The sequence below is a fragment of the Typopeltis vanoorti genome, chromosome 9 (assembly GCF_054136105.1).
Source record: "Typopeltis vanoorti isolate ZY-2024b chromosome 9, IOZ_Tvanoo_1.0, whole genome shotgun sequence".
NCBI classification, from domain to species: Eukaryota; Metazoa; Arthropoda; class Arachnida; order Uropygi; family Thelyphonidae; genus Typopeltis; species Typopeltis vanoorti.
This window is the reverse complement of record NC_143557.1, coordinates 64,344,242-64,363,915: the sequence shown is the minus strand read 5'-3', so window position 1 is coordinate 64,363,915 and position 19,674 is coordinate 64,344,242. Positions and strand designations below refer to the sequence as shown.

At 34.8% G+C, this 19,674-nt stretch overlaps 1 protein-coding gene across 1 annotated transcript in view; it reads left to right on the top strand.

Moving 5' to 3' along the window:
• Positions 1 to 19,674, top strand: part of LOC150103097 (putative ATP-dependent RNA helicase TDRD12) — a 623,943-nt gene that overhangs the window by 450,225 nt on the left and 154,044 nt on the right. The window contains exons 20-21 of the mRNA XM_090397898.1: positions 2,000 to 2,198; positions 10,934 to 11,078. Of these exons, the coding sequence (XP_090254024.1) occupies positions 2,000 to 2,198; positions 10,934 to 11,078 (344 nt within the window). The remainder of the gene's footprint in view (positions 1 to 1,999; positions 2,199 to 10,933; positions 11,079 to 19,674) is intronic.

The window sequence follows — 19,674 nt, the reverse complement described above, 5'->3', positions numbered from 1 at the left end:
TCTAGCCAACCTATTTGTCACTTTATTAAGTGAACAAATTAATAAGCAAAGACCTACTGTTAACAAAACCATGCTATTCCTCCCCCCCCCTCCCCTCTGCTTATCATATTCCTCTCCACCTGATCCTTTTACCAACTTCTCTTATATTTTAAGCACCACTTCTGAGATTTTTGATTGGCCTCTAATTTGTTACCTCTATCTTGAAGCCTCCTTTATGCAGAGGAACTATTTTGTGGCTTGTCATTTCCTAGGCAAGGCACCATCCTAAATTAAACAGCTAGCCTGGTCATAGGAGCTGCCTATTCTCTTGCAGATCCTTGTAACACAGCAGCTTATATCTTATCTAATCCTGTGACTATATTTAAAGCTCTGAAATATCATAAATTTCTCTCCAGTTTCTACCTCTGTTCTCACATCAGTCATTGTCACATGTCATACTGCAGTACCTCCCCAGGATAGTACACCTTGCAAAATGATCACTTAATAACCTAATTTATTTTATTTGCTTCCATTCTTTCCCTACAGCCAATAATGCTCATTAAGACCATTTTTCATTTTACTCGCCACATAGGGAAAGAGGTCTTTGGGATTTCCTTTGGCATCAGCTAGCTTTCTCTTGGCCTTCCTTAGATATAGTCAATCTTCTTGCCTGTGCTTTGGTCTATTCATTTGAGCTTGCTCTCTTTATATACTCTACAGCTTTTTCTGTAACTCTTGCATAATGATGTTGCTCATCCATCTAATCTAACTCTTTCCTGATTTATCATCCTGACTTTTGGTAGCCAGTCTGATACTGCTTACTTCAAACACCACTTGACAATGACAATATCTCGTGCTCTACTAACATCCCCCCCCCCAAAAAAAAAATTCTTATGTCATGGCAGTGCTCGAAGCTGACTCCTCAGATTTTCATAATCACCTTTGTAAATTCCACATACACCATCACTTATTAAAGTCATCCTTCCATAATAATTCTTCCTGTTAGTCTGCACATAGCGAAAGAACTTTGAAATTTCCTTTGGTCCCATTCATTCATCAGCAAAAATATAATTTGAGGTTAGCAGCGAAGTTATTTTAAGTGTAAAAAGAAAAGAGTGGGTGAAAGTACAGAGCCCTCAGGTACTCTAGCATCGGTAGGAAATCTGAGGAGAGAAAGTAGCTACCATGGCAAATAGTGAAACCTCTGAGGAAAGAAGACCATAAGATGGTAGTTTATTGATCAGGTCTCTGTGTTAGATGGCTCCCCAGTAAAGCCTCCATTGCTAATTTATACATGGAAAAAATTAAGGAGAAAGTTTTATCATGAACCACTTTTAAACTATATTTATTGTGGTGATACCCAGATGATATATTCATTATCTGGAATCACCCAAAAAAGACAAATCATTTTTGGCTTTTCAACCAGTTTATTAAATAGTCATCATCCAGAAATTCAGCTTACTATAATGTGATTGATATGGATAACATATTTCTGTTCTTAGTCAGATAATATTTCATCAATTTTCATTAGTAAAAAAGAAGATGAAATGTGTATAGGAAACCTTCCCACAGGAAGATATCTTCATGCCAACTTATTTCATCATCTGTGACCAAAGTTAGGAATTATTACAGTCCTATGAAATAGAGCTTTATGCATCACTGTATTTTTTCTCTGTGAACTCTAATAGTTCATTCTCCTTTTAACTCAGCTGTGACTGAAAGATGAGCAAATAAGCATATCACGTGACTCATGTCTTGTGATTCATGTTTTGAAAGTTGTTAATCGATCTTCTCATTTTTCCCTGGTGATGTCCTTATAACATAAAATTTATTAAATATATTTCATATTTTTCTATACATGTCACTGGTTATATTAAAATGTGTCTACTACATGTTCCTTTAAAATGCCTTGAAGTTGTTATATTAAGGTGAATTTACTGTTCTTGTTTTATTATATATATATATATATATATATATATATATATATATCATTCTTTTCTTTTTCTTTATCTCTTTCAAGGTGGTTTTATGCATAAAAAATACTCTGTGGCTTGATCCCATAATTGTACAAACTCATCTTCAGTCTTCTAATACAAATATCAACGTATCCAAAGTTAGCAGCAAATTAATCAAAGAGAATTATGCTGTTGAAAATTGTGAGCATCTTGCTTTACTCTATGAAGCATGCAAGAATAATGTTTCTTTGCCATCAATAAAAGGTAAGAATTACCAAACAATGACTGAATTATTATGAAAGTTCCTTTTTAAATTAAAGATGCAAAGAAATTATATTCTTGGTTTTGCGAGTGAAGTATCTTCATGACTGCGCTACTTGACTTCACACCAGTTGCCTTAGTATTCCATAATGCAAAGCACACACCTTTTGATATGTATATAATACAATGCATTATGGGAAGCACCACTACCCAGACCAGCTTCAACCTTTATTCGGGTATATTTAAGTGCAAAAACTATTAGTGATCTACCTCAAAATCTCACTGAATAATCCTAAAGGATCACTACTAAATTCATTAATCACTTCTCACCTGATTCACTCCAGAACAAGAAGCTCTATGAATGCTCTAAAAATGCAGATATTTTTATGACTTATATTGAAAGGTTTTTTTTCACTTGGTTATACTATAAATTAATGATGCCAAGAAATTATATTCTTGGTTTAATCCTTTATCCAAGTGTAAGTATCTTGCACGTGAAGTATCTTCATGACTGGACTACTTGTATATGGAGGCTAATGACTTTGCATCAGTTGCCTTAGTATCCCATAATGCAAAGCACACACCCCTTTGAGATGTGTGTAATACAATGCATTATGAGACGGGCCATTAAAGATGCCGAGACATTATATTCTTGGTTTAATTCTTTATCCAAGTGTAAGCAAAAAATGAACATCAAACTCCATAATGTTTAGGAGAAATGTACTGAGAACAATGATATGATATTCTGATGACTTATCACCTTTTTTTCAGGAATAGGCAGAATGTAGGGAGGGTGTCAAATGAACAGTGCAGACTGAAATATATAGAATGGGTGCTAATTCATAAGTACAATTAGAGGGATAACATCAGTGCAGAAGACTTGTCAATATTTGTTATTCAGGATTCTTCTGCTTGTGAGGAGTGGGAAGTTACCAAATACTACTGTGTATCAGATTAATTGGACAGCAGATCGCATAGATGTGAAGATAATTACTTGAACAGGTTGAGATAAAATGACCTAATTATCTAGTGTTAGATAATTGAGTCATTTAGTATTGGTAGAAGGGTATAAACATTCCAGAATTGAAAAATGAAAAATCAGAGTAGGTAGATAGATAATGCTAGTCGTAATTCAGGTGAAAACGGGAGTTAATCTGATAGGAAGAATGATTCCAGTAAGCAGGAAAATGGAATTCTAATAAACATAGATTATGCTACAAGCATTTAAATCTATGAAATATTTGATATGAAAGGCCAGGAATAACGAAATAAGTAATCTAAATAATGGCATCTGTAAGGGAAATGAAAAATTCTAAGGTCTTTATTACAGCAGGAACAAATCATTATTTAAAAACTAGATATTTTGACAGTCATATAAGCTGCTAAATTAAAAGGAGCAATTTCATGAATATAATGCTTAGGTTTGACAGCAAAGATCAGAATCAGTGCAATAGTAGCTAATTGGATTATCCATAGGCCATGAACAGTATGTGACCATAACTTTTGGCAAACGTATCCATCTATATACTGAGAAAGGCCAAAAAAGCCATGTTTGTAAAAGATTTAAAATGGAAACCATAAATTTATGGCTTCATTTCTAAATTTCATGTTTCCTTTAAGGGAAATTTATGGTAAAATACCGAAGTGTATTGTGAATGTATCAAGTTCTTACATACATGCATAAAGAAAGGGAAAGTAAGTGGTTTACATCTTTAATTTGAGAAATTAAGCCACATGCTATAGGGATTTCTAAATTACAACTTAAAGGGGTATGTTCTTGATGCTCAAGTGCCTGATGATGGTAATTATAATGTTGTAAGAAGAGATTGAATAGGAAAGGGTCGGAGAATTGTCAGGAAAGATTTAAACTAGAAGATTGTGACTCATGATACTATATATATATATACAGGGTGGTTCAAAATTCCATGTACAAACTTTGAGGGGAGGTAGAGAACATCAAAATCAACCATATTCACATAGGAAATGCCACCCAAAAGTGATAGGTGGCGCTGTTTACCAGCACTCCAGGTGAGCAGTTGAGAGCTTCCTCATTCAAGCTTTCGACATCTTACAAAGAACATGCATCGTTTTACAAATGCTGAGATGGCAGACATGCACCTCGTTTACCGGTTAGCTGATGGTAATGGACGAGCTGCTGTATGAATGTGTCGCGAAAGGTACCCAAACAGATGTGTACCGCATTACCAAATGTTTGTGCATTTGCATCAGAATTTGTGTGACTATGGATCGTTCAGGGATCGTGGGCATGATAGTGGGTGGCCACAATCGATGCGAAATCCCACCATGGAAGAGGAGGTGTTGCATGCGATGGACAATAATCCAGAGACAAGCAGACGTGCCATTGCCTCCGCTATAGGAGTGTCTCAATCCAGTATATTGCGCTCTGAGTCCTTACATCCATTTCATCTGCAATGGGTCCAGTTACTGATGGCCGAAGATTATCCTCAATGTGTGGGATTTGCGCAGTGGTTTCTGCAGAAAAGTGCCATAGACCCGAATTTTCCAACTTGTGTTGGAAAATTTAACCCCGAAGGGGTCTTCAATCACCACAATGCTCATGTGTGGGCCCATGAGAACCCACACGCTGTGCAATCACATGCTGCACAACAACGCTTCGCCATTAATGTATGGGCAGGTATCGTCGCTGACTGTTTAGTCAGCCCATACCTGTTACCACTCCTACTGGACTCCCAGAAGTATTGGACCTTTACTTCTTCCAGAAAGTTCATTACTTTCTGGAAGAAGTTCTGCCGGATTTACTGAACAATGTTCCAATGACTGTGTGTGTCGGTAGATGTGGTTCCAACATGATGGGGTTCCTGCCCATTTTGGCATTTCTGTGTGTCAGTATTTGGACAGGTCCTTTAGGGCTCGATGGATTGGGCATGGTGGACCTGTTGCATGGCCTCCACGCTCACCTGATTTATCGAGCATTGATTTCTTTCTGTGGAGGACCCTTAAAGCCGTGGTGTACGAAATTCCTGTTGCCTCGTGGACCTCGTGGCAAGAATCGCTATCGGCACTGCTAATATCCAGGAAACTCCAGGTGTTTTCTAAAATGGACGGCAACCAATGCATCACTGCTAATGGTCGTAACTTGGAGCACCTGATGTGAAACCATATTATGTATCCAACTACTATTGAACTGTTCAGTTATGCCTAATAAAGTTTTTTACACTACTTACTGCCTTGTTTTATTTCTGTATCTTTGTGTCCCTGTTAGTACCTTCCGGTGACGTTTCCGGTCATGCTTTCCTATGTGAATATGGTTGATTTTGATGTTCTCTACCTCACCTCAAAGTTTGTACGTAGAATTTTGAACCACCCTGTCAGGCCATGTCCTGTTTTCAATAAACACAAATAACGAAAACCGCCAACATGAAGTAAATTGGACAACAACTTCAAACCTGCACATTTGCCACGATGAGGTAGAACACCGCATTGTCGAGTCAAAAGAAATTACCTTGGACCCTCTTCATATGAATAATAATCTCATCTATAATTTGCCTGACTCTTTCAGCTCTACTATCAGATACTGGAGATCTCGCGGAACCACACACGCGCAGGTGTACAACAATAGAACTTTAACACAGACTATAGCTCAAGTTCATAATAACTGTAATTTACAGTCGAGTTTATAGCTTTAGAGTGTCTCAATGTTTTTTTCAGTGTCTTTTAATAGCTTTCTATGTTCTTAACGCCTGATGAAGTCGATCCCGACGAAACATGTTGCATATCAAGTAAATCTCAATTTGTTATAATTCTCAGATGTTTAGTCAGTTTATGTAAAAAATGAACATATCCCAACTCCGAGTTAATATTAGTAGTCATGTATTATATATATATATATTGGTGTGTGTGTGTGGGGGGGGGAGTCTGAGATGGTGTGATGCTCATTACAGGGTGCAATACACCTTATAATACCAATAAATTTATGAGCTGATTATAAAGAATTATTAACGGGGAAATTACTTAGAGAATAAAAGTTAGCTAATAATAAGCAGTAAATTTTTATTTGAAGCAACATGTTCATGAGCTTATTGTTGGGGGGGGGGGGATAGGTACTTCGGTTATGTGAATAGTAAACATTTGTTCTGGCAGTGGAATTCAAACCAAGGGAAAAAGTCATAGTTAGGAAGCATCAAGAAAAGAAAAGGCAACTTTTGAGAGTATAAGAATTACTACGAATTAACTGAGAAAATAAATTAAATATCAAATTTTTCGAGATGTCCTCTGATGTTATCCTTTTATCACTAATGTTACTTCCATTGATGAAATGTGTAACATTTCATCAATGGCATCAATTCTTGACTGCATCAACAATTGGCATCAACATTTCATCAATTCTTGACTAATTTCTCTAAGACCTTGACAATGATTCCTGATATGCTAATCGGCCGGTAATTTACAACAGCAGTCTTGGAACCACCTTTATGCAGTGGAACTAATTTCCCCTCTTTCCACCCCCTCGGGACTAACCCAGACCCGAGACTTAAATTAAACAAAATGGTCAAGGGTACTGACAATTCTTTAGCTGCTTCTCATACGACATGAGCTGGTATACCATCCAATCCCACAGATGTATTAACATTGAGGTTATGCAATAGACTACTCACCTCCACTTCATTCACCACAATTCCCGTATAATCTACTGGTTTATTCGTTTCTGCAATGTCACCACCTGGATGATATATACTTGCAAAGTGCTCACTCAGTATCTCAACTATATCCACTGATTCAGTTACCTCCCTACCATCAGCATTCTTTAAAATCATTCTGCCATGTACATTTTTCCTTTTACTTGCTACATATCTAAAAAACCGTTTAGGATTCTCTTTAGCCTGCATGGCCAATGTTCTTTCGTAATCCTTTTTTGCTTTTCTTACCACACTCGTCACCCTTCTGGCCTGCGCTTTATACCGTTCATGTGCCTGCCGGTCACATTTCTCCTTAAATTCCCTCCATAGTTGTTTCTTTTTTTGCAGCTTAAGCTTAATGGTGTTATTCATCCATTTAATCCCTACTTGATTTATTATTTGGACTCTAGGTATACAGTCAGCCATTGCTTCATGCAAACACTTCTTAACTGCTTCCCATGCACTATCAACTTCTAGTCCTTGCTGTTGTACATGCCTGAACCAATCAAACTCCTAAGCTTGTCATACTTTCCAGCCCGATAATTCCACATGTACCCTGTCTTAATTGAAAATTCCACACCTTTAGCCACCTCCCAAGTCAAGGCCCTATGATCACTCTCACCAATTGGTGGCAATGTGGTCATATTTGTTACAGCCAAATCCTAAACAGTTTTAGATATGTACCAAAATACCATGGCCAAAAACTCTTCCTTCTTGTTCCTAATACTCCTAGCATTAGTGTACATGAATTTAAGACCACCATTAGCTCCAACCCTACCTTGATGCCTTATATTAACTATCCCACTCTGATTTGTTGTCCTTATTTGCTCGGGCATATTATATTCATTCATACATTCAACTGCCTCCCCAAGGACTGTATTATCTACCCCCCCCCCTAATAAATCTAGTTTCCCTGAATTTGCACATCCATTACATTCAGCAACACTTTCTCAAGTCTCCTTACACCGTAACCATTCAAATGCAAGCCATGCATCTTATATAGATCCTTTTGCCCATCGAACTCACTCCACACATCCACAAATTCCACACCACTCGTCATACATAACCCACGCATAAAGTCATTCGCAATTATGGCCCTCCTTTTAAACATTTCACTGTCATACCGTGGCAAAAGACTAATCATTCTAACTCTCTCACTCTTTTCTTTTGCTACCTCAAACAATTCATTCAGGTCTTCTATCATTTCCATTTTATCTCCTTTCAAATCATTCGTACCTGCTACAACAATCATTTCTTTCACCCTTTCCTTTTGCTCTCTAATAGACTTAGTTACATCCTTTATGATCGCACCAGGTTGGTACGATTTTGTCAAATCCTCTACTAACACACCTTGTACTAACGAGTCTCCATACAGCACTCTATCCTTCATTTTGTTCATGTTCACACTCGTACGCCTATTTTTCTTGTCATACTTTTTATTATTGGTTGGTTCATTCAGTCGACTTTTGCTCATATGCTCTAACTGCTGTTTTGCCCTTTGTATCGCACCATTCAACAACACGATTTCACTCATTGCATCTATCTCATCTTTTTTATTCTCTGTAAAACCATTAATACTATCATTCACACTTTCTACATTCACACTCTCACAATTCTCTGGTACAACCTCGCCGTTTCTTGTCATATCCCTATTTTCTTCATTCTGAAGTTTGACAAAAATATCACACTCACGATCCGAAATACACTTCAATTCCTCATTCTCCCTACATTTTCTACACACATTCACTCCTTTATTATCATCTAACCACACTCTTTCCGCACTCCGTAAAGCGTACATTTCGCAGATAGTACACTGAATCATCTCCTTTACATTACCGTTCTTGAAAGAAGATGGCGAACCATCATTACTGGCCACCATTTTCCTTCGTACTGGAGCCATACTTACTAGTAACGTATTTTATCAAATTATAAATTATAAACACCAAAAACACACAAACAGACACACTAAGATACACAAGGCAAACAAAACTACGCAATTTTAAAGTAAATTTATCAACAATAACTGAAAATAATGCTTATCTTATCTGGAGCTTTCACAAACACTACACACTACGAATCTCTCTAGCAGCGACTTCCCAACATAGATTATGTTATAAAACACTTTAGTACACTAAAGTGTTTTATAACATAAAGTAACTAGCTACACTAATAAAACTACAATAATATACTAAAATTACACAATTAAATCTAACAAAATATTAATAAATCAACAAAAATCACAAATCTTTCAGGAGCTCTCCGACAGTACGTCCTTTCACCAGCTAGCCTCGACACAGTCCTCAATTAATGCAACCAGAACCCTACTCTTCTGCTGCATCCCCTAAAAAAAGTATTTATGCGTCAATTATGTGTAAATTAAAGGGGAAAGAGATAAACAATGACTGGTCCCTAGGTATCTGTAATTCATATAAAGAATTACAGATACCTAGGGAGTACAATGAATGAGGAAAGAAGATCGAAAGAAGACATAAAGATAAGAATAGGCATAGCAAAAAATCAATTCAATAAAATGGAATAAAGTGGTATTTTTGTGGTTAATGAAAGAGATGAGAACTTTAGTGAAAAAAAATGGTCCCCATTCCTACTTACAAATCCTATTTGACCCCATGTCATGTTGTGTTGTATCCATGCCATTCTAATCTCAAATAGTTGGTGCTGAATCCTTGCCAAATGAATGACTAAATGAATGAAAACCTGTGTAAATGTGTGTGTGTCTGTGTTGTATAATTATCCTAGATAGTGTTAATAAACAGGTACTAAGAATTCTTTGGTCATCCAAGTGACATTCCTTTGAAAGTGACTACATTACTGAAACCCTTTTTGAATCTGCATGTCTCCAAGTATCATTATTTTCGAAGAGCCTTTCAGAGCCATTCTAGTGATAATGCCCTTTGGTTTGCAAGACCTGAGTTCAGATGCCATCTACATCTAGACAAGGATCCTTCATAAGAGCTTTTCAGCTGAAAGTGAGTTGGCCAATCTCATTTGTGGATAGTAAGGGATTTTTTTTAAATATCAGTTAGCCAGAGAACTTTGCAGGGACCAATAATTTGTTACAGTGGAAAGTGTGTTATAGTGAATTGTCTGTAGTGCTGTATTGATATTATAGAGTTTTCACTTGGACTTTGTGGTAGTTTATTTTAGTGAAGGGCATTCACTATAATGCTGTTTTGCTATAGTGCGAGTTGATTACAAATACCATTTACTGCTTGTCATCATATCAGTTTGGTTAATGTGATATCAAATTATTTGTCTGTGACAAGCAGTTGAGCCTAATACATTATGGGAAAGATGAGATATTAATTTGGAAAATCATCTGAAATATTGTATAATGTTCCTCTCCCCCAATATAATCCACAAGGACAAGAGAGAGAATTAATTTGAAGTTCTTTTTCATTTTTTTCCTCATCATCAATAAAGAGCATACAGAATACTATAATAGTACTACACAATTAAATTTATATGATACTACGTTCACTATTTACCAACTTACAACAATTTACATTATTATTCTGTTATCTAGTTTTGTATTTAATTTTTCTATTATCACTAAAACTTTATAAGCTGAATATTTTACTTCTCCCATGAAAATGTGGTTGACATTTCCCATGCTCCAGCCTATTTTCATAGTCTTTGTCTTTTTATTGCTAATTTTGATACTAATTTTGTTACAGCTGTTATTCAATTTCTTTAAAGAGTCCTGAATACTTGTATATAATTTATTTAAGCAGATGATTTTATTGTAAAGTAAAGAGAAGAGTGGAATATCTATATGGATCACATTATGAAGTTGTGGGCATTTCAATTAATGGTCTCAGCACCTTAATATGTGAGACCAGTGTATTATGTGTGTAACTTGTGTGGGTTCCTTTCTTTTCATTCAAGAAATAGTGTTTTACATAATGCCTCTTGTAATACACTGTTATTTTTTCAGTTAATTTTCAGTTAATTGTTATCTTTTCTTAAATTTTTCATACGAATCCTCTTTACTTTTCAAAATTTAAATGAAATTTCATATTTATATTTGGTTATTATAGTTTTTCCCCCTTCCTAATTTAGGAAAGAAAAAAGTGGTATCTGAAGATGTAGCATTGCCTAATATCGAATACTCATTTTTGCAACTCAAGGAATTTGAAGAAGTTTTTGTGAGCTGGTTATTGTCACCACATTTATTTTATGTTCAGAAAACACAGTTCATTAGAAAGTGAGCCCTTATTTTCTTAAATAAACATATTTTGCACTATTGCAGTAATGATATGTTAAGGATATCAGTTAGTTATTTACTTTTATTCATTTAATTCATGTCAGTATAATCAGTATAAAATTTTAACTACTCCAAAAGTAGTCAGTAGTCGATTTCTCGTGATAGTAATGATTGTATTTTTTTTTTCTTCCTTAAGAATGCAGTTCGTTTATAATGTTGTCTGGAATATTTTCCAAAATAACATTATTATTATTAAGAGAGACCTCCAGGGAGTCAGGAACTCATCGAGGGAGGGCATACTATTTGCACCAACTGTCATACCTGTTCTTGAATTCATTCATGTTATTTGCACACAGAACATCCAAAGGCAATCCATTCCAATCACACACTATATGAGAGAAAAAAATCTAGCTCTAACCCCCTTCTTGACAGCATTAATTCTCAACTTTTGTTAATGCTCTTGTATCCTTTCCCCACCCTCCATAAAATGAAAAATTCCATCTTCTGAAATTCTGTATATCCCTTTCAGAAGTTTGTAAGTCATAATCATATTTACCCCTCTTTGTCCTGCTTAATAATTTCTGCAGCCTACAAATTCTCAATCTGTCTTCATAATCTGTATTCCACAATCTTGATATCATTTTTGACACTCTCCTTTGTACTCTCCACTGTATCAGAATTACCATGGAAAACAGGAGACCAGACCTGCACTCAATAATCCAAGTCAGGTCTTATCAAGGCCTTGTAAAGAAGCAAAATAACATCCTTATCTTTACATGTGAACATTCGTTTCAGCATTGTAATTATCTTTTGAGTTCATTTTCCATGCATTCAAGGACGGCATTTGCTATGTCCTCTCCCGCGTTTGGCCCTTGAATGGCAATAATCCCAGAAGTTCTTCTCTCGGACCCCCAGTTTTTCTTGGCATACCACACAAAAAGGGAAACTTGGGCTGTGTCCTTGATGTCACAAGACTCATCTACCGCAATTGATAAAGCTGAAGCTAATTTAATGTCTTCGACTTGTTGGTTGGTCACATTTGAGGACATTGTGACTGCCTATCTGCTACTGTTTTGGCAGATAACAGCATGCTTTTAATTTTATTTAAAATCTCGGCTTGCGTTTTTGAAATCCCGAAAAAGTTCTTAAAATGCATTAACAGAACAACATTTTATGTATTCACCATCTGTGAATGGTGAATACATAAAATCTCTTAGCAATCTCTTGACTCACTACGAAGCTTGCAATATTAACATCATTGGCAGACTCTCCAATAATTAAATACAGAACTTGATTTTTCAACATTTTTCTGAAGATCTTCAACTGTTCTCTTTCTTGTGTCACCGACAGGATATTTTCTGGCAAATGTGGCATGTTTTGTCGTGAAGTGTCTCTCCAAATTTGACTTTTTGTTGTGCGCTGGCAAATAAGACAGATTGGGAGGCCATCTGAGTTCGAGAGGAACACGAAAGATTCAGTTTTAAAGCCACGATGCTCATCTGTTGTTTTTCTTAGTTTTTTTTTTCATAGCCATGTTGAAAAGCACCCTAAACAATATATTTTATCTAATATTATATAAATACATTATATAAAAAGAACTGAATTATTATTCAAAATAATAAATGACAGTAATTCGAAAATTTAATAAAATAAATCTCACCAGTAATACATTTTATTGTAACAGTTGCACGTGAAATAAAAACACGGCATGGTAAATCGTGACCGTAATAAATATAATAAAACCAATATTATATATATATATGTACAACAATCCCACAATTAGTGTGCCTAATGTGTTCTTTAAAACAGGTGCATTAATCGAAAACGCACCAGTCGAGTATAATAACCTATGGAAAAAAGTATAATTCGTTCCTCAAATGTCTTTTTTTACCCTTGATTTTTTTTTATAAAAGAATTAGGGTATGTCTCAGGGCCTAGTTAAAGGAAAACTATGAAGCTGAAAGAAAATAAAACATATTCAAAATATAAATCTATTATTCTGGCTGGCATTCTGTTTCTTTTTTTTTTAAAACAACTGTCTCTTCTGCAAATTTTCCTGCTTCTCTCTTCACAAGGGTCAGTCTCTAAGCATTGCTACTTAAAAGTTTCGGTTGCATGAAAATATTTTAAATTTGTTTCTGTGAAATCTCTTTGGGCTTGTCAGTGATTAAATTTTCTTAATATTCTTCAGGATCTTCCCGCTGTGCATCTAAATTTAGCAGGTCGGAATCACTCAGTTTCTCAGTATGCGATTTAATTACCCTAGATTCATTTGAAAAGCCTCTAAAATCATTTGTACAATGTGGAAGAATGTGTTTCCAAATGGATCGCATATTGCTAGCAGTAATTTAATTAGACTTTGTGACTTTATAACCAGGCTGAGATTTCTCTGATTTGGCCAGAAAATTCTTGGACGGCATTGGCTTCCAAAAAGAAGGCCAGGTTTCATCGACATTAAATATTTGTTGGTCACAATAGTCCTCTTCTTATACAATTTTCTTCAAATCTCTGGATAATTTGCGGCCGCCTGCTTATCAGCACTTGCAGCTTCGCCTGTGATTAGAACATTATGTAGGCTATTTCTCAAACCACCCAGCACTAACGTGGAATTCTTCTTTTCCATCATTGATAGCCCTTTCTTTCAAGGTTGCAAAGAGATTTAATGCTTTTGATTTAATAAAGACTAAAGTAAGTTCTTAGCATGATCCGTTTTTGGTTACAATCTTCGATCTATGTAGAAAGAAGTCTCTTTAATTCAATCATTATGATACTTTGATTTCGAGTGTATGCACATTACCTTGAATCAGCCTTACTTTTCTCTTTGTATTCAGCAGCTTTGTTTAAAATTGCTCTTAAAGTTGATTCACCCATTTTTATGTTCTTGTCTTATCTTTGCTCTGGACTCGCCTTGTTCGCTTCCTTTATTATTTCATGTGGAAAGTGAAAAGTAATGAGATTACTTTTCACTTTCCACACTTTCACTTTTTTGCTCACTAATTCTTTTACTCATAATGAAAGGTTGGGAAAATACTTTAAATTAATAAAAAAAAATGTAAAGAAAATAATTGCAAAGGAGGTACGAGATATGATTAGGAAAATGCTATATAATTAGCAGACTACATAAATTTTGACGGTAAAAATTTGGAACATAGAGTGCATGGTAGTATGCCATTAAAAATAACTGTAAAATGTTTTAAATCAGTAATTAAATTATTTCATTTTGATGTGTGATTTTTTAAAATAGTCAGCCATAAAAAAATGTATAGATAGAAAATTTTTAAAATCTATCTTCTCTTCTTCCTAACATGGAATATAGGCCATGTGGCCTGTTCCGGTCTCATGCCATCTCTTTCTTGGTCTTCCGATTCTTCTTTTTCCACTTATTTTGTATCTGTATAATATTTTTGGTAGTCTGCTGTTATCCATTCGATTTAAATGTTCTAGCCATTTTTGTTTATACTGTCTTATGTAGTAATTAATTGGTTTGATTTTTAGGGATTGTAAGATTTCTTCATTTGTTTTGTGGTCCCACTTGGTATATCCAGCTCTTTTTCTGGGGAACTTCATTTCTGCTGTTTGAATTCGTTTTTCATCTTTCCTTTTCATGGTCCATGTTTCGCTTCCGTATAGTAGAGTTGGTTTTGACAAGACATTATATAGTCTGATTCTAGTGTGTTTTTGTACCAGGGATGTACCAAGTATATTTATGTATTTCCTTGTGTTTAAACATTGAATTCATTATTCTCATATTATTATAAATGACAAAATTGCGCAATCTGCGACCATTTTGATTACATGTATCTTCGCCAAATTTACCTATGTTTGTTTTGTATTTTTTGTTTCCTATTCTGACATTTAAATCTCCTGCTAGCAGTAAATAGTCAGTTTTGTTTATTTTATCTATGGCATTCTGTAATTCTTTATAAAATATATTACTGTCTTCTTCTTTTCCCTCTTCTGGTGCATATGCATCAATTATTGTTATGTGGCCTCTTAATGTCTTGAGTCTAATTTCTATTAGTCTTTCATTCAAATAGTTGTAATATACAATATTGTTCTTTAGGGATTTATGTACCATAATCATTATACCTGCTTTTGCTCTTACTTCTTTTTTTACCCCACTGTAGATTTGTATATAGTGGTTTGTTTCTTTTGTACCTTTTTGTTTTTTCTTTGTTTCTGTTACTATACATATCTTTATGTTAGCTTGGTTTAGTTGTTTATCAAGTTCTTCTTCTTTGTGTGCAATGCTTCTCACATTCCATGTTGCAATCTTCATTATGTGTTCCTTTTTCCAATTTCATTTACCGTTTCCTGGGTTGTGGTCTTTTCCCTGACAGTCCGTCCAGCTTTTCTTTGCATGAAACTTGAAAGTATTTTGAATTTCCCTAGGGCAGGTTACTAACCTGTCGCTGGGTAAGTCCAGTGGTAGGGCTGCTACCTAACGCCTCTGGACAGGCAGATCTTACAGCATTTACTCTGTTAGGGTGTTAAGGTTATACCGCCCATACTCGGTCGCCAGTGCCTCGTTTGTACTTTTAGAACAGGATGAACCACGGGAAGGTGAGGTTGACATTTGAGTGGGAGAGGCTATGTATTGCACTTCACCACCCCTTCCACCCCTTTAACAAAATCTGTAACATTTATTTTTAAGATGCATATAGGTGCACTAATCGAATTTCGGTATCGAAATTCACTAATCGCACTAATTGGGGCGCATTAATCGAGGGATTACTGTATGTGTTTATATATATATATATCAGTGGCGTCGTGTGCTCATTTCGGTTGGGTGTGTGCTCTCATGTGGATTATGCAACCTGCGCTACAAGTTTCACGTTAATTTGACCGTATGCATGGGCGTGCGTGCGCTGAAAATTTTCAACAGCGGGGAAGCTTGGAGACAAATAATTACATCAATAAACGTCTTTTAGCTTTTTTTTTTTATGTAATTGTTTGTTCATGTAAACTATAAATACATTGTGGTCATTTAGCATCGATTTTAATGATCTTTAATTCTTGGGAGAAAAAAAAGGTATTCAGAATTAATAGATTTCAGCACAATTTCATATATAAAAAAAATTTACCGGCATATTTTATTCAAAAGCAACTAATTAATTAATCCTAAATTAAATTATTTCGGTTTAAAGCCAAAAAAAAATCATAAAAGTAACAAGTAAAATAATATTAAATTACATTAATTACACTTACCTTTTAAAAATGTATTTTTATGTTTAAATTTGTTTCACTATATTACTATTCACACTTCACTCTGTAACGCATACACAGGGCAAACTAACCGGTCATTCTCCACAAATCAAAAAAAGATGAACCAAAAAGAGGAACACGTGTTTTATTGCTGCAATAAAACAGCATGTCTTGCAGACTACTCAAAGAAGAAGAAACAGGCATAGAGCATCAGCGCTCATCTTAATTGGTCCAATGCAATTAATTGCAGGATAACTTTGAATACTTCTGCGTAGAGTGGGGGAACAATCTGTTTTAGGATTTATTAGAAAACAAGAATGAAGGAAAGTGCTATATTTGATTGGTATATTTGAAATACTGAAAGATGAAAATATGTGAACTATCATTTATAAGACATGTAAGAATAGGAAAAAATAAGTGTGAGTAGAAACACTTTCATTAATGGTAAAGGATAATTAATAATTATCATTTGTGATATGTGTGTCCTATAATTTGCTGGGTAGAGAGAATAGCATGATCCTATTAATTCTAAACATGAATAAGTGAATTTATGATGGCATAATTAAAAAAAAAACTTATGAAGAGAGAGAGTATTGCAGGAATAAATATGGTTTGATGGAGCAGCAAATCATCTCATAAAATTTGTTGCACATGTTATGTGTATTTCTCTGGTTTGTCTATATTTCGCTGTGTTTTCCAAGAAATTTCTTTTGTTTACTGAGACTCAGTATACATAGCATCCGATCATTATCTGGAATTATTAATTAACATAAATTAATACAAAATAAATTGCAGAATTTTATTGAGACAAGTTTAAAAATTAACATAGAATTTCATAAAAATGAACTCATAATTTGACATAGACATTGTCATATACAAATCAATATCAACCTATTATCAATTTATTAATTTATTAATATCAATTTATTAATGAGATTTTTGCTGTTGTACATTAGATCCCCAAATGCTTTATATCAGGTTCATATTTTGTCACTTTTAGTAATACACACGTGAAACTAGATTCATCAGTCATTCTATTTCTTAAACTGTCTTTTATAAAATTCATTTCGGAAAATAATGACTCACAAGCATATGTAGAGGAGAAAATTAATTATGGCATAATCATAATGAGTATTAATACACTTATGTATACGGTGTAGCATGTTGACAAATACAAAAGTATGCATTTAAATTAGTTATCAATCACAGGACTAATGCTACAATATTGTAGTTTTCTCAGGCCAACATCATTAAATTAACTTGTGGTAAGTTTCATTGACATCCCATTCTGATCACCAAAAATTTATATTATTCAGTATAAAATTATTGATTATTGTATTATTAAATTGCTTTTAATGATGTTGGCTTGAAAGAAAAAAAAAAAAAAGCGGTAGTGAGAAAAATATTTATGCATTGTAACTCACCATAGAAGTCAGCAGAGCAGGAGAAACAGAAGAAGGATTTCGACTTGTCGGCGAAAGCTTACCGTCGAATATAACTTGCCCTCACGTATAACTGGCACCCCCTGATTTCACTTTACGAAAAAAGACATTAAAAGATTTTGCATATATACCTCCCACACAAAAAACAACACGCCCACGCCCTCTCCCAGCAACCATTATATACTATAGATGCAAGAAAAAAAAGGTTTTATTGTATCCCTGAATAAGGTACAGAGGCTTTTGCAGTCTGTGTAATATATTTCTCAACAAATAGTGCAATTAGAGACAGCTGGAATAAAAACGGCACTAACTAATGAATCACATGTACCCCCCCCCTCACAGAAACTACCCTGTATAGGCAAGCAAAACCATATGTTGCACTGGAAACACAGTATCTAACTAAAATTATTGTCCAATTTTCCAATTACATGAAATAAGTGTTTGTTTGACTGCATTTGAAATTCTCGATGTCATTATGACAGATCACAAAAGCTAACGTCAAATAAAATTCTACCACAAATTGAAACATGCCATATAATACTTGTGTGAGTTCCCCTTCCAGCTCAAATGCGAACAAGGCAATAAAAATCAGCCAAAGGTTGAAACTTTGTATGAGTTGAACTTGACGGTAATGAGAAGTTCTGTCGGAACGATAAACAACTTAAAACTAAGAAATATATAGTGAATGGTGTTATGACAGTTGCAGATGTTATGGAATTCGGTTGAAGAGAATTAGCATTTCAACTCAAAAATTGTCAGTTCCATTTGTCTTTGGGTCGTGTGATCTTTTGTTAATACTGCACCAATCAAATTCATGTCTTCATAGCTACTCTCCTGTAAAACAAAATTTAACTTGTACGTATTATAACAATTAAAAAAAAGTGGAATAATTTATAAACATATAAAAGGATATCATATGTACATCGTTGATGTGCCAGCAAAATTCTTGGGTGTGCTACAGGTTCGCCACCACTGCTCTATAGCAGTGTTTCTCAATCTATGGTTAGCGGACCACAGGTGGTCCTCAACGAAGAGACAGGTGGTCCACAGGCAGACTTAAATTAACCAAATAAATTATATATTTTAATTATCCAAACAAAACAAATTAAAATTGAATAAGTAAGTAAAAATTATTGAAATAAAATGGATACTTTAAAAAATAAAAATAGCGGCACAATGTTCATTCCATGAACATTCTGCTACTATTTTAATTTGTAGCGGCAGAATGACAAGTAATAAAAGAGGGGTGAAATAAACAACAATATGATTTTATTGCTTTTAACCTCCCTTGCTGTTTTGTCAGATTTGAAGTGAACACTGTTATCCACATGACCACATTTCAACCAATTGCTTGTTGTTTATTGATTTTTATTGTTGGTTTTCCTCCTTCAGCCAAAGCTCGATATATGTTCAGAAGTGCTAAGTAATACTTGGACAAAGTGTGTTGTGAGTTAACCCAGTATTTATATATTTTTCGGAAATTGTGAGACTGAAAGATAAAAGCAAGCCGCCAGTTGAGTTGAAATGCTAACACACATGTGCGATCACTCATTAGTCATTTTGTTGCTCTGAAAATGAGCTCAGATGTCGAGGCACCCTAAAACCTAATCCTAATTAGTCACTCTGTTTGGCTGCACTGCCTACCATGTACTCAACCATCCCCCCCCCCCACTCCCTCTGTATAATCTTTAAAAATTTTATAAATGAAACTATGATAGCTTTATTTTTATTTTCAATTTTATTTCAGAGCCACATGTATGTACCCAAAGAGCCATATGTGGCTCGCAAGCTGCAGTTTGCCGACCCCTGCTCTAGGTCATTGGTTCCAAAACTGTGGTACGTGTTGGGCCATTCACAAAAAATAATCAGTAATGGCTGTAAAACAGTAAAGTAAACAAAATACAAAATATTAATTATGGAACAATAAATGTTAAGTTTCAATCACTGCT